Consider the following 16,314-nt stretch of genomic DNA (forward strand, 5'->3'; position numbering starts at 1 on the left):
TTTTGTCACTCTTCTGTGCTGACATGACACATTTATTACATAAAACAAAGTCCACGTCAAAGGTGTTACGTCAGCTAAAAAATTTGATAAAAGGTGTCACGTCATGTCAACTAAAAAGGAGGACAAAAATATGTTAAAATTTAGTTCAGAAAATAATATGACCCTCGTAAAATTGGAGTGTGTCGTAACAAACATCACCTAAAGCACAATATACATGAAGTCATGGTGGATTTAGGTGAGAATCCAACTTTTTTGTTCTCTTTTTGGTTCTTTATTCAGCAAAAACACCAGAGACTTCCTACATGCACCACTTTCCCCCAAAGTTTTTTATGAACCAAAGTATCCCTCAATAATATTCCAATATTTTATTTAGAGAAATCTCTAGTACTAGTGAGAATTTATTTATAACAAGAAGCATTAAGCATTTATGGCTATTATATTGTACTAACAATGATAACAACAACAATAGTAATGATGGGGGTTTGCGTAAATATGGTAAGTTAAGGCGTATGTTTATATCATTTTTCCATCCATAAATAAGGTCCGGAGAAGATGGTGTATACGAATATCTTATTTCTATCTTGTGAAGGTAGAGTATATTTTCGATAAATACGCATTTCAAGTAAAATATTAAATTCACTTTATTGATCACTAAGTCACGTTACTGAGTGCAATGAGTGCAATAATGTCCTTTGGTGGACAATCAGTATATATGCATAAACACATTTCATATTGATCAAAATAATAAAAAAGAATAGAAGTTACAATTATTTTTAGGGAAAAAGGTTGAAAATGTACTTAAATTTTGATGAAATTTATTGTAACACGCTTGAACTTTACAAGGATCCTATGACTCCATTGACTATTTATTATCGTATTTTTGTGGCATATATTTGCCCAGCTGGACCACTGCGTGAAACACGCGCACTAGCGTGTAAGGGTTTGAAGTGGTCCAGTTGGACAAATATATATCACAAAAATACGGTAATAAATAGTCGAGAGGTGTCATAGGACCCCGCAAAGTTGAGGCGTGTTACAATAAATTTCACCAAAATTTAGGTATATGGCTGACTATTTTCCCTTTATTTTTATTGTGAACTTGTTAGACTGTTGAGAGTAGTGTCAAAATCTCTCTATATAAAGACCATAGAATATATACATAATTCATCAAGTCAAGTTCCAAAATACAATACATATACATACATATCTTCATCAACATTCAAACCAAATGATTGAAATTGCTAAAAGACCATATAATATACACAATAAATTGATAAAAACTTTGCAATTTCTACTTCCAATATCTCTCATATCTTTGCTTCTTTCTTACACATATGATTTCTCATTCATTTTCACCTTTAATCTTCACTCGTCAACTCTTGTTTTCCCATACTTTACATATGTCTTTGATAGGAAATACATGTTTTTAATATGTAATAGTATACTTGTATTTCTTGCCAAGAATTTGAGTTGTTGTAGCTATGATAAACAAGAAGATGTGCTAATTAAAAGTGGATTTTATGATGAACAAGTAGAAGTGAACGAAGAAGAGGTAGAAGATACAACATGTTTATTATTAGACAAAACGGTAAAAGGTATGCAAGCTCAAGAAAGCGATTTATGTTATGACATGCAACAAGTTGCTAAAACAGACACCAAGAGCGTGGTAGAAGAAACATGTTTATTATCAGACAAAACGGTGGAAGATATTCAAGATCAAGAAAGCGATTTATGTTTTAACGTCCAACAGCTGGCTAAAGCAGGCACCAAGAGCGTGGTGAAAGAAACAACATGTTTGCTATCAGACAAAACGGTAGAAGGCATACAAGTTCAAGAAAGCGATTTATATTACGATCTCCAGCAAATTAAAGCAAGCACCAAGACCGTGGTAGAAGAAACAACATGTTTATTATCAGAAAAAACGGCAGAAGGCATGCAAGTTCAAGAAAGCGATTTATGTTATGACCTCCAGCAAGTTGCTAAAGCAGGCATCAAAAGCATGGTAGAAGAAGAAGAAAATGAAGATAATATGAGCACAGAAGAACTCAATAAAAAGATTGAAGAATTCATAAGAAAAATGAAAGAAGAAATTAGGACTGAAAATATGCCATAAAAGGTGTAGCCTATTGTAATTAATATGTAGAAATATGAAAAATCACTAGAGATTAAGGTTTGAATTTCATCAGAGACATGAATAGTAGTGATTTTTTCTCACCAATTTAATTGATGGGAGATTAGGGTTTAGATTTCATTATAGACTAGAAAATCACAACAAGTTTCTCATTCGTGAAAATCATTGAGATCAGGGTTCAAATCTTAAAAGCAATGAAATGATAGCGATTTTCTCTCTTATATCTAAATCATTGTAAGTAAAATTACGTAATATTTATGTTGATGAAGATAATAATTATCCGATGAAATATGTAGTTGGAATATGCATAAGCTGATTCAAACATCGTCGATATAATATTTAAAAAAAAAATAGAAAAGGATAGTGATTTTCTCTGATATGTCTAAATCTTTGTACGTAAAATTACACAATATTTATGTTGATGGATATAATAATTATCCGATGAAATATAAAATTAAAATATGCATAAGGTGATTCAAACATCATCGTAATAATTTTAAAAAAAAAAATAGACCTGAAGCTCAAGAACATCTCATAACACTTTTTAGTCCCTTCATATTATGTTACTAATTTTCAAGGTCCTGTAACTTGGACCCTGGTCAAAATAATAATAATATAGTGAGTTCTTTTAGTTGAATTATGTTTGATTTGACATGTTATCCTTTCAATTAAATATTTTTCTAAATTAGTCTGGAGGAGTATAGAAGTCACTGGAAAAGATATATTCCAGTATCTATTTTCAGAAAAATAATACATAATCAAAATAATTGATTTTGCTGTTCGAATTAAATACTGTACATGATTTAACTTTAGCATTTAAATTAAATTACGACTATAGAGAGAGAGATATTATTTAATCATAATTAAGTGGTAAATATACGAGGGGAGGACTTGGCGATCATCTTACTCATCTATCAAATCGTTTAAATTAAAAATAACCAGTAGATATATAATTAATGTGTGTAACCCGTATAAAATCAATCTATGTATATCGAGTAGGAAAAGTAAACACTACATTTGATCGGGATAACATATTTACAAGCACTAAAACTAATGACATCGAACTACAAAGGAATGAAAGGAAAACAAAATTCTCGAAGTTGTATAGACCTAATAATTTATGCACACAACTAATAAAGTACTACAATCTATCTATGTTGCTCGAACTTTTCAAAAATGTCATCGGCTGTATATTGGATTCTTCAAAAGTAGTGCTTTTTTGGAGGATCCGGCACGGATGCGGCAACAGTTTTGGAGTGTCATTGCAACTTGGACTACAATAGTGTGAGGAAGCAAGCAGAAAAACAAAGAACAACTATACTATACAAAACCTCTATGTGACATCCTAATATGCACCACTTCAGAGTTACTTAAGTCTGTTTGGACATGCTACATCATGCAGCATGTGGTGAGCATGCAAGATGTTGTTTAGTCCTCGCGCTATCTTAGAGAAGAAAAATTCATATTTAAAATACTACTGAACCCCCTCACTGAAAATCCTGAATCCGCCCCTGGTGGTGAGGACAAGGTTCGCGGCTAGAGTTGGTGAGCATCGTTGATTCAGCTTTCATATCTGCAATGTACCGATGATCTCAATGTATTAGTGAGGTGAAGGAGTTGATGTCAACAGCTTCGGTGTCTTACTACTTGAGATGCTTACCGGTAAGCAACCAATGCAATTACCAGGGCATGATATGACACAGTTGACCTTTGTTAGAGTGGGTAAGAGTCTCACATTGGTTTGAGAATGAACCGGTGGTTTGCTAATATCGACTTGGGCAATCCTACTCTTATAAACTAGCTTTTGAGATTAAGTTAAGTCCAGGTATCGTATCTTTACAACCATTCCTAGGTAGGTCAGGGAGAATGGAATTGCTATGGCATGTGTATATCATATGATTCAAATGTGTATATCCATTGTTTCCTTGTAAATGCTTGTTATGGCATGTGTATATCATATGATTCAAATGTGTAGATCCATTGATTGCTACAAACTGGTAAAGTTGTTGTCATGTGATCAGGAGGTCACGGGTTTAAGCCGTGAACAACCCTTTGCAAAAATGCAAGATGAGGCTGCGGACAATAGTGTCTTGTGGTCGAGTTCTTCTCCGAAGTCAAAAATTGAAGTTGGATAAGAAGTTCCCTACATACTTTTAATTAATCAATTGTCCATTTTCCAATGTTCATCATTTTGTCCATATATAAAAAGTTAATTGGACTACCATGCTATGTTTTGCAAGGTGGAAGCCAATATAGTTAACTTTATATTAAAGCCTTTTCATTGCCCTTCTTGACATTTAATCAACCTCACCTTATCAAAATAGTTAATAATGTAAATATTTGAAGAATGTCGTCTTCTAAATGTCCATTTGTGGGGCATTTATGTTGAAATCTTGATTTACAATTGAAAAGAAATGGGGATATGAATCAAACAAAAAGTTGAAATGATTAAAAAGTTTCAATTATTAAATATAATAATAATTCGATACATGAAGTGTTCTACGTTACATCGAAAAAGGTGTAATGATGAAAACTTCAATTATTAAGATATACTAGTGTCACTTAAAAGCGAATAATGATACAATTAATCTTAACCATATTTAAAAAACCATCAAATACTACATTTTTTTTTTCGTCAGTCAATTTTTTGAATAAAAGAAAAAAATTGATGAAATCAACAACTACATTTTTAGCACCAAATTAATATCAACAACATCAAGAAAATGATATTATGAAAAAGAAAAAATGATTAAGAAAGTGTTTTATTACTAATCATTTAAAGGCATTATGTCACAAGACAGTTAACCAATAATTTGGTCACCAAATTATTCCCTCATATCAACTTTTTTCTATATACAACAATGAAATACAAAAAAGATAGCTAGATAAATCCAAATTTTGTTTTGGACTTTTGGTGAGGAGGCCCAATTGAAAGGTAATTGGGCCTATGGGCCCTAGTAATGGGCCAACATGGTCACATAATTGAGCATCCAGATGCATTTTCTTCACTAAAGTAATCACATTTGTTCACATAACAACCCTTTGGGAGTCCATAAGGTACCGGGCCTGGCCCGGGCCCATATCCATACGAATATGTATCGTAGCATGGGGCCGGTGGAGGTGGTTGGACTGGTCTTCCATACCAATCGTGGTAACACGGGCCCCCGGTATAGCCTCCGTAACATTGGTCGCAGCAGTATCCTGGAGGGGGTTGGTGTGGATATCCTTGAATTGGCATCACGATCACTGGCTCCGGAGCTGGCGGAAACTGTGGTTGTGGTTGCGGTTGTGGTTGTTGTGGAGGTGGAGCTACCGGTGTTGGTTTAGGTGCTTCTTTGGGCTTCTCGGACTCTTTAGGCTTTTCAGGTTCTTTGGGCTTCTGAACCTCCTTCGGCTTTTCTGGTTCTTTAGGCTTTGGAGGCTCCTTGGGCTTCTCGGGTTGTTTGGGTTTTTCGGGCTCTTTGGGCTTCTCTACCACTTTGGGCTTCTCTGGTTCTTTAGGCTTCTCGACCACAACCACTTTAGGTTTCTCAGGTTCTTTTGGCTTCTCCACCACAACCACTTTCGGCTTCTCAGGCTCTTTAGGCTTTTCGGGCTCCTTCGGTTTTTCAACCACTTTGGGCTTTTCGGGCTCCTTCGGTTTTTCGACTACTTTGGGCTTTTCGGGCTCTTTGGGCTTTATGGGCTCTTTGATCTCAATGCTCTTGATCACTCCACCTCCTTTACAACACAATTTGTCACGAATCTTTTCAGGATTGCAACACAATACACTTATAGTGACAATATTGGCCTTCTCATCATATATTTGGTCTCGAATTTCTCTTGTCCAAAATATTAAACACCAAAAAAAAAAAAAAAACTCAATTTTCATCCACACATATTTTGTCCTTATAATAACAATAATATCCTCATTATTCATTGAAATATAAAAATATTAAAATTGTAAAATTAAGAGTTGCAAAAAAATACTCACGAGGGAATTTGCATAGAACTTTTTTCACTTTCTTGTAGCAACTTGAACATTGAAGATCAACCTTTAGCACCATTATGGTAATCTATTTAACAAAAAATAAATAGTAAATAGTAGATTAATATATATATATATTAGTCAAATAACATAATTTCACATATATAATTAGTACAATAATTCAATCACATTTCTAAAAATCTATCTTGCTCGAACTCTCCAAAATTGTTATGGCACTCAAGAGTTTAAGCTAAAGTTACTGAATTCTGTCGAATCTTTAGGTCCACTCTTATCATATACATGTCAAATCCTTAAAATTGTAGTACTATTTTAAAAGAATCTGACATGTATCTTCAATATTTTTTAAGAATTCGAGCAACATAATTTAAAATTAACCTATAGGGAAAATTAAAGAGTAAAATATATACATACATACCTTTTCAATTTTGTCACCACCCATAGTTGAGAAGTACTAAGAATCTTTATTGAATTAATTCTCTTGGTGATAACTAACATATGGTTTTGGGGGAATTTGGGAATGGAAAAAGAAAAAAAAAAGTTTAGTTTTATAGTGTGAATATGAATGATGGAGAGATGGCTTAGGATGGAGAAAGTGTGTGTATAATATAAAGTTAAAATTCATGAAATCATCAAGATTGGCAACTTTTATTGGTAGTAGTGGTGGGGTAGGAATTGGAGGCTATATAAAAATAATTGATATATATAAAAATAATTGATATATATATATATATATATATATATATATATATATATATATATATGGATAATAGAATTTTTATTTTTTCTATTATTAGTAAATTCTGATTTTTGATTCTTGTATTATTTGAATAAATATATTTGATTTTGATTTTAAATGGTTGATTTTTGTATTTATAGTATCTTTATGTTTCTCATATGTTATATTTAGACTATTTTTAGAATTATAATATCGATAAATATTAAATAATAAAGCAAGTTTAATGCAACATATTGAGTGATTGGTGGTATAATTAATAATTATGATAAATTTTTAAATATTCACCAGCAATTAGATAACAATCATTTAGATCATTAGGTATTTTCTCCTTTTTATTGGTAGAAATATTAGGTAAATTATACCAAAGTTTAATAAAATATTGAAAAATAATTTATATAGTAATTTTCATTATTATTCATGTTGAAATTTAAACCCTAGTTTGGTTTACATTAATTGCTAATAGTGTACTCTCCATATGCATGTGATATGGCTTTGATAGTCCCACTTCTCCATACCTTTGTCTCTAAAGCAAAAACTTTGTAGGATGTGAGATTGGTAAAGTTGTTGTCATGTAATTAAAACGTCATTGGTTAACTATTGAAAATAGTTTTTTATAAAAATATAAAATAAGATTATGTATAATAGGCTATTGTGATCGAACCATTTCTCGGATCCTACGCCAGGGGCGGGCCTATGATCAGGGGCGAAGCCAGCCTTTGGCTAGGAATTTCATCTGAATCCCTTTTCGACGAAAAACTACACTACTATTTATGTATGATTAAAATTTTTTTCAAATATATATAGTAGGTGTTGAACCCCTTTTGACTATTTTTTCGTCGAATATTGAACCCTCTTAGTTGAAATTTTGACTCTGCCTCTGCCTATGACCATCTTTTTGGTGCTTCGACACCCATTAAATTCGAGATAAACTAGATATAATTATATAAAAAATACATAAAAGTTGATACGAGATTTAGAAAAGCACCCAGTAAAACTAAGAAGATAGATAGTTGCTTTAATTTTCAACCATAAACTCAAAACTTTGAACAGTAATATACGTATTTGAACCTCTCGAGCACCCACAATTCCCAAATTCTGAATCTGTCACTGCCCTACCCATAACAAACACTTTAGTGCATCAAATTGACATTTTAGGAATAGTACTAGTACTAGTACAAGAAAGGTGGAGGCTATGGGTGTGTTTGGTATGGAAAAAAAATTTTATTTATTTATTTTCTTATATTTTATTAGTGAGTGAAAAATATTTTTTAAAAAATATTTTTAATATTTAATTAATAAATAAAAAAATAATTTTCATCATACCAAACGCACTTTATATGGAAAATAAAGCTTTAGTTTGGTTAGTGTATTAATGGAAATATGCAAACCCCACATGGTATGCCAAACTAAACCCTTATTTGGTGGTTTCTTGAGATTTGCGTATGGTCAATTCTCAATACCTTTTAATAATTCATATAAAAATATTTTAAATTTCTTATTATATTACAATCTTTTGTTTAAAAAAAATCAATTTTCATATGAAAAGAAAACACTTGTATAAAATTAAAATGCATAATTATCTTATAATAAACGCAATTTTATAAGGAGAATTTGACAACGCAACTATAAAAGTTAGTCATACATGTGACCTGAATGTATTCGAATCATGAAAATGACTTTTTTGCAAAAATACAAAATAGTTGAGTATGATAAATTTAATATGATTCGATTTTTCTTCAAAACGTACGTATATAGCAAAAAAAGATTATTGCATCGATTTGTCGTTACAGTTAGGTTAAGTTACTACTTCTTTCGCTTATTTTTATTTGTTTATTTTTCTATTTTGAGATGTCCAGTAATATTTTCTAAATCAATAGATAATTTACCTATTTCTATTCATTTTATTCTTATCATTTAATACGATTCGTTATTTAATGTATTTTTTAAAGCATTAATTTATTATATTGAAAGACTAATATGATAAAATTATCTTTATTATTTATTATTTTTTTATTTTTATGTTAATTTAAAAATAGATAAGTAAAGATGATCGAAAAATTATAGTCACTTTTGGACAGTACAAATAATAGAATTGTAGTACCAAATCATTTAAATAAAGGATTGAACATTGCACATGGGAAGTCTCATTCTAAAAGAAAAGTTATCAAGAATAAATTTTTTTTTTCGATATTCATATATAAACTTATTAAATTATATTTATATTGTTGCATAGTATTAAAATAACAAGTGTTTTTAATTAGAATCTTTTTCATATCTAATATTTAATTTTAAATTTGAAATCTCTAACTAAAAATAGAGCATTTTGTTCATCCCACTACAATTCTTAGCGGTTTGAGTAGAGTTTTTGGAATTAATTTCAACGTCGAGTAAATTTTTGACCGAAAAATATATATCAATGAGCTAACTAATATTTTCTCCGTACACAATCAAATCACTTATATGAAATATAAATATATTTTACAATAAATATTAATTAGTAGTAATATAATAAAAGAATAGTAGATTCATTATTATAAACTAAACTACATTAATACTATTAAAAAAAAAATTATATTCTCAATATATAACTTTTTGCTTAGAAGCTTCGAACTCAAGTAAAAAGTGTATCTATTATTTGAACCAATAAATTAGAAATATAATTTCCAGTGAAAAAGAAGAAAAAGTTTCTTTTTCGAAAAACAAAAAATATACTCATAAAGAATTTTAAAAGTTTGGTATCATTAAATATATCATATATGTTTTTTTAATGTACCAATTTTTTAATGTATACTATTCCTTATTTTTCTTGTCGGTGCATCTACATAACACCATTTTAATTATTTTTCTGTTTCATTTTTTCTTAAAATTTGTTAATGCAATTAACAAGATCATCACTATTAAGTGTAAATAAAATAAAATTGGAGAATTAAAATTTTTTCTTATTTTGGTATAATTATTTTGTATATGAAATTTATTGGTCAGACTAATTTCGATTGAGAATCACTCTCGATTAAAAGTTTATTCGTTCTTGGGATTAAATTAAGACTCAGATTCATATGTCGTTATTAAAGCGTATGTTAATATTTTGTCTTTTCTTTAAATGTCATATTCTTTGATTTAAAATAATTTTATTTTAAAATTTTCATTTACGTACCCATAGGTAAATTACTTATTTTTAAAAAAATATTTATATTTTATTTTAGATCAAAAATTTCTATAATAAAAAAGACTTTTTAAATAATCTTTTTTGTACTTATCAATAATCATCACATAAATTAACAGCAAATGAAAATGAAATGTCTGGAATCAATTTAATGGAAACTCTGAATAATTAATAATAATGGCCCCCACTGGTCTTTTTCATATTGTCATAATCTTAACAGAAAAAAAATGTTGGCTGAATAATATATCATTCAACTTGAACTTAAATATATGAGTAAATTTTATTTTAATATTTAAATTATAATTTACTTTTATCAAATATATATATATAAATATTTTTATTAGATATTTCTGTTAAAATTTGATATTAACTATTGTTTTGTTGCTATCTGTTATTTCATGTTCTTATATTATGCTTTTTCTAGATTGTATTTTGTTTTGAGTCGAGGGTCTATTGAAAACAGCCTCTTAGACTTACTTTGTGGAGATATACTGTATATGTTACTTTTTGTTCAAATCAAAGTGTTTAATATAAATATTTTATGTGTTCGAATGCTCAATTAAAACAAATCATAATTCGAGTATCTGAATAAGCTAAAATTGTATGTACGTTCTCTTTTAGGAATGCTCAGCGACAACTTCTCAATTGTCACCATCTGACCTCTGTTGCTACCACGATAGCACCTAGTGTGGTCAGCATCAATCGTATTCGGATAATCTCTCAATTGTCACCACATGTCCTCTTTTGCTACCATGGTAGCATCTAGTGTGGTCAGCACCAGTCGTATTTGGAGAACCTCTCCATTGTAACTGTTTGTCCTCTCTTGCCATCACGATAGCATCTAATATAGTCAGCACCAATCGTATTCGGACAACATATTTTGTCCTCTCTTGCTACCACGGTAGCATCTATTGTGGTCAGCACCAGTCGTATTCGAACAACGAAGCTTACACTCACTCACATTGGTTATTTAGAGCCTATTCCATAGCATGACACGACACAATTTGATTAGTTTTTGCCTCAAAGCTTTTTCTTTTCTTTTCCTTTTTTGATTGATTTTTGATCTTTTTGTCTAGATTTTATGTAAAATAATAGATATGTTATTGTTGTTGTTGAAGGGATCTTAACGTAACCGATAAATTTGCCACCATATGACCACCGGATTCAAGCTATGAAAACAGTCTCTGGCAAAAACGCAAAGTAAGACTGCTTACAATAAATCCTCACGTTCTAACTCTTCCCCGAACCCCATTCATAGATCCATATGGAGCAATAACAAAGAAACAAACAACTTTTAAAAAAATAATAGATATGTTATTGTTGTTGATGGGGATCTTAACGTAACCAGTAAAATTGCCACCATATGACCACCGAGTTCAAGCTGTGAAAACAATCTTCGGCAGAAATACAAAGTAATCCATATAGAGGAAACTTCAGCGCACTATGCGTAGCAGGAGCTTTAGCGCGCTAGACTCAACTTCTTTCCTAAGTTTTTGTTGTTTTCCATAATTTATATAGAGCAATAACAAGGAAAGCAAAGACACATAAGATCAAGAAAGAAAAAAGAATCAAAAAGTGGCCAAAATGAGAAAGATGGCAAAGCAAATGGTACACATCATTGATCAGATTACACCTCTATTGCCCCTTTTTTGCCTTTTAACTACAAAAACCATGAGCCAACATGCTTGACTTCTAATATTGTGCTACTAGTATTAAAGTTATTTAAGACTATCCATCATAAAGACGCCCTCTGTATCGACTTGTATAGAACCACGGTCACGTATTAGTTGAACCGAGCGCTACCACGGAAGGTGCATTTCCGTCTTTCTACAAGTAGAGATGGTTAAGCACCACGCGCTGAGGTTTTGCTAGCGGAGGTGGAAATTCCACGTGAGATGAAGGCAGTGGTAGACCCAGCTTTTTTAGGTTGTGGGTGCTCAAAAAAAAAATTTACTAAACAATGCAGTTAAGGGATTCGTTCCCAGGATGGGAGACATGAAAGTTATGTCTAAAGCCAGAGCACCCAACCATGTTTTTGTTCTCTGGGTGCTTTTGTATATATTTTACCACTTTTTCACTGTTTCTTATATAATTATACCTCTCCTACGTCGAGTTTAGTGGGTGCTCGAGCACCCAAAAATCGCAAGTCGGTCCGCCCATGGATGAAGGAACTTTAAGCTGGAATTCGGGAACTGAGGAGGTTTGAAACCACAAATGCTTTCCATGTCTTCTGGAACGTAATCTTGCATATTCTAAGGACTCTGTGATTGGGTATGAATATACCACATATTGTGTCTCTAATGATCACAAGATGATCAATTTTGTACACCTACATTGCCTATTTAAAGGGCATTATATTGTTCTGATGATTAAAAAATACAAAATACACAACACCTTTATTACTTTCAGCATCCTCATTGCATCATCTTACTGCTGTCTGTCCAATCAATCTTAAGCCCATAAACTACTTGATTTAGATAACTCACACAGGTTATGAAGGTCACGGACTTGATTAAGGAGGAGAAACCAGATAAAGATAACTCATCTGCCACAGATGGAAAGGATAAAACTATTGAGGAGAAGACAAGTGAGGTCAGTGACTGGGATGAAAGAGATTATTGTTAAGGACATGGATCTTCGAAACTATGACTAAGGAGAGAATTCCAACTCTAGAACATCAGTTGGGATCTAAGAAACTTGATAATTATCTGAAGGGGTTTAAAGGAATATGCATGTGATAGCCTTGCAGCCATACACAAACCTTTTGATGAGGATAGCAAGGTTATCAACTTTGCAAGATGTTTGGGTCCTAAATATTGGACTTCAGAACTGTGATGCTTGGGAAGGCGCTCTATCCAACTCTCAATCAGTTTGTCAATTCCCTTAGAGGTTTTGACATGAGAGAAGAGGAGGATGGAAAAACATAATATGGCCTTCTCTGCACAAAGAGGCAGAGGTAAAAGATCGAGAGGGAACTACAACCAGAATAGAGGGAACTCTAACTATAATTCCAGAGATAAAGGATTCAGTCCTGCTAGACAGGATCAAAACCACTAAACTCTGCAAGGATCAAATCAGGTGAAAAACAAGTATCCATCCGGTACTTGCCAAATTTGTAGTAGAAATAACCACACTGCACTTAAGTGCTTCTACAGATAGGACTACTCTTATCAGGTCGTAGAAGATCTCCCGTAGGCCTTAGCAGCAACCAATCTACAGGAAATAACTGATGATCCTACTATGTATGTTATTTATGTGATCTTAAAATTTACAACGGAACTTATAAGATAATTGTTGGTAGTGGATCACTTTTAAACATCACACATGTTGGGAACACTACCAAATCAAGTTTAAAAGTTAAGGAAATGCTAGTAGTATCCAAGTTAAAGTAATCTTGCAAAAGACAATTCTTATACACTTGAGTTTGATGAATCTGATAAGAAGTCAGGGAAATAGCTGGCCAAGGAATCTAAGATAAGAGGACTCTATGCAATGAAAGAAAATGATATTTTTGCCATGCCAGTATCTTCAGACCGGAAGAAGACAGATTAGATTTGGCATGCTAGATTAAGTCATCCTACTCTAAAGTCTTTACAGTTTTTGAATAGGAATAAATTCATAGATATTAAGACTTGGAATAAAGTGCCTACTGTCTGTACTAGATGCCAGTTAGGAAAATGCAGTAAACCTTCATTTGCATTGAGAAGGAACCTTTGATTAAGATTCATTGTGATTTATGGGGTTCAGCACCTGTTGCATCATCTCAGCATAGGAAATACTATGTACTATGTGTTGATGATAATACAAGGTACACCTAGTTATATCTAATTAAAGGACATCTAAATTCTTTGAAGTCTTTCTTAAGTTTAAAAAAATGGTTGAAAAACAGTTTTCCAAACCAATTAAAATTTTCTTGTGTGATGGTGGTGGAGAGTTCATCAATAATGTGTTCATCAAACATTTCAAAAGTTGTGGGATTATCAAGCAATTGTCTTTCCCACATACTCCTGAACAGAATGGAATTTTTGAAAGGAAGCACAAACACTTTGTATAAACTGCGTTAACACTGCTTTTTCATGCCAAGCTATCTCTATTCCTTTGGGTAAAAGCCTTTCTCACAACAGTATTTCTAATGAACAAACTTCCATCCTCTGTGTTGAAAAATGAGATACCTTTTGTTAAGCTTCATGGAACATCACCAGATTACAAAAGTTTAAAGGTCTTTGGTTGTAGGTGTTATCTATATCTCAAGGGGGAGACAAAGTTTGCACCAAAAACGTATCCATGTGTGTTTATTGGTTACAGTAATCTACACAAACAGGTGCTACCAATCATCAACCAAGAGAGTGTTTTGTCTTTAGACATGTGATCTTTGATGAACACGCACTTCCCTATGTCCAACCAGATCAATCTGCTCCAAATAATTTCACTCACTTAGCTATTTTCATTGAGTCTTTTTCTTATGTGCAGGATGAGCCTTCAAGTATAACTAGTGCTATCAATTTAGGGAAAGTGTCACACACTCCTCCACTATGGATTGAGATAGGTGAACATGTTGGTGAACATGATGCTTTGATTATTGATGAAGATGATGGCCTATCAGAAAGCAATCGTGATCAGACTAATGATAATCTGCTAGAAAGTAGCGTAGATACTGAGAACAAGAATCATGAAAGTTTGGAAGATCAAGACTCTACAGGTGTACAAACAGAAGTTGATTTGTCAAAATAGTTCAACACAATGAACAAGCAGAATCTTGGAGAAACACCATATCTTCAAAGCACAAAAGTTGCCTCAAAAGTACAAATATCCGATAGTACAGGTGGACATCACATGGTGATAAGGTCAAAGAGTAAACAAATTGCACCTCATATAGCCTTGCTAGCAACAAATAGTGAAGCATATATTGAGCCTAGAACTATAAATCAAGCACTTAGACTGCCACACTGGTGTGCAACCAAGAAGAAAGAAATGGTGAAGCACTTAGAAGCCAAAGGAAGTTCTGCCAATGCTACATTATACAAGAGTATTATTGGAAGTCTTCAGTATCTCACATTGACTAGACCAGATATCACTCGTGCAGTGAATCTGGTCAGTCAATTCATGCATACTTCTAATAGTGAGCACTTACAAGTTGTTAAACTGTCACGCCCCAAAATCCCATCGGGCCGGACTGGCGCCCGAAGCCGAGAAGACCCGGGATAACCCGTTCAAATACCTGTACTTTCACTTACATGTCACCAAAAATTGGACAGCACTTCGTTGCATATAGAAGGATCTAATTACCTGTATCAGCACAACACGCGCAAATATATATATATATATATATATATATATAATACTTGGCCGTCGGGGCCACCACATATACAGATATAACATCACTATATAAACTTCCATGACTTTACCCTTCCTTATGTCTACAAAGCCTCTAGGATATACATGACATAACTAGGGTCGGGACAAACCCCCGCCCACACATGACTCATGTATAATAACAAAACATAAGGAACCGACTCGGAAAGCTCCGAAGTAAACTGGAGCTCACCAACAATAGCTGTATGACCTGACTCCTACTTGTGCGGTGTATGAGCTGAGGTACCTGTGCCTGCAGCATGAAATGCAGGTCCCCCGTGAGGGACGTCAGTACGAAATATGTACTGAGTATGTAAAGCTGTAAATAATCACATATGATATAGGAGCTCAATAGAAATCAGAAACAAGTGAATAAGTCGTAATAGGAGTGGACCACACTTACTAGAACTTGTGACAACCTGTACATTGTATTTATTCAATCACTTTACCTTCGTTCTTATCGTCTTTGTAATCATTACTGTACTGTACTGTGACCATTAGGCTGCCTCCAGTACATATCAACTGGGATCGACCCATGCTAGGCTTATGCCCCTGGGATACCACCCGATAAGAGAGAACTCCCATCACTTAGTTCAATTAATCTTTGAGATTGTTATTTCGGTCGCCACCACATTTTTTATACTTTGAAACAATGATACATCAATAAGAACCAAGTAATAGACCTTCTATACAATAACGATGTAATAAAGACTCATTGGTACATCAACAATGTGTTTCAGAATCATCAATATCACAATAATGAAATAAGAGCCTTTTGGTATATCAATGAACATTTTGACACTTTATAGGATGGAAACAACTTCGTTGGTAACGTAGAACAATACATGTTTTAGGACAACCTCGGAATCTTACTTGATGGAACATTGGTGTTTTCATGCCAAAGAACATTGTTAGAGTATGCTTTACATACCTCGTTGTAGATT

At 32.7% G+C, this 16,314-nt stretch overlaps 1 protein-coding gene across 1 annotated transcript in view; it reads right to left on the bottom strand.

Moving 5' to 3' along the window:
* Window positions 1-4,877: 4,877 nt before the first annotated feature.
* Window positions 4,878-16,314, bottom strand: part of LOC107853695 (protein PELPK1) — a gene marked incomplete at its 5' end in the record, with an annotated part of 25,174 nt that continues 13,737 nt past the window's right edge. Inside the window, 2 exon segments of the mRNA XM_047412758.1 lie at window positions 4,878-5,670; window positions 5,707-5,747. Of these exon segments, the coding sequence (XP_047268714.1) occupies window positions 5,106-5,670; window positions 5,707-5,747 (606 nt within the window).

Source organism: Capsicum annuum, chromosome 5 (genome assembly GCF_002878395.1).
Source record: "Capsicum annuum cultivar UCD-10X-F1 chromosome 5, UCD10Xv1.1, whole genome shotgun sequence".
Taxonomy (NCBI): Eukaryota; Viridiplantae; Streptophyta; class Magnoliopsida; order Solanales; family Solanaceae; genus Capsicum; species Capsicum annuum.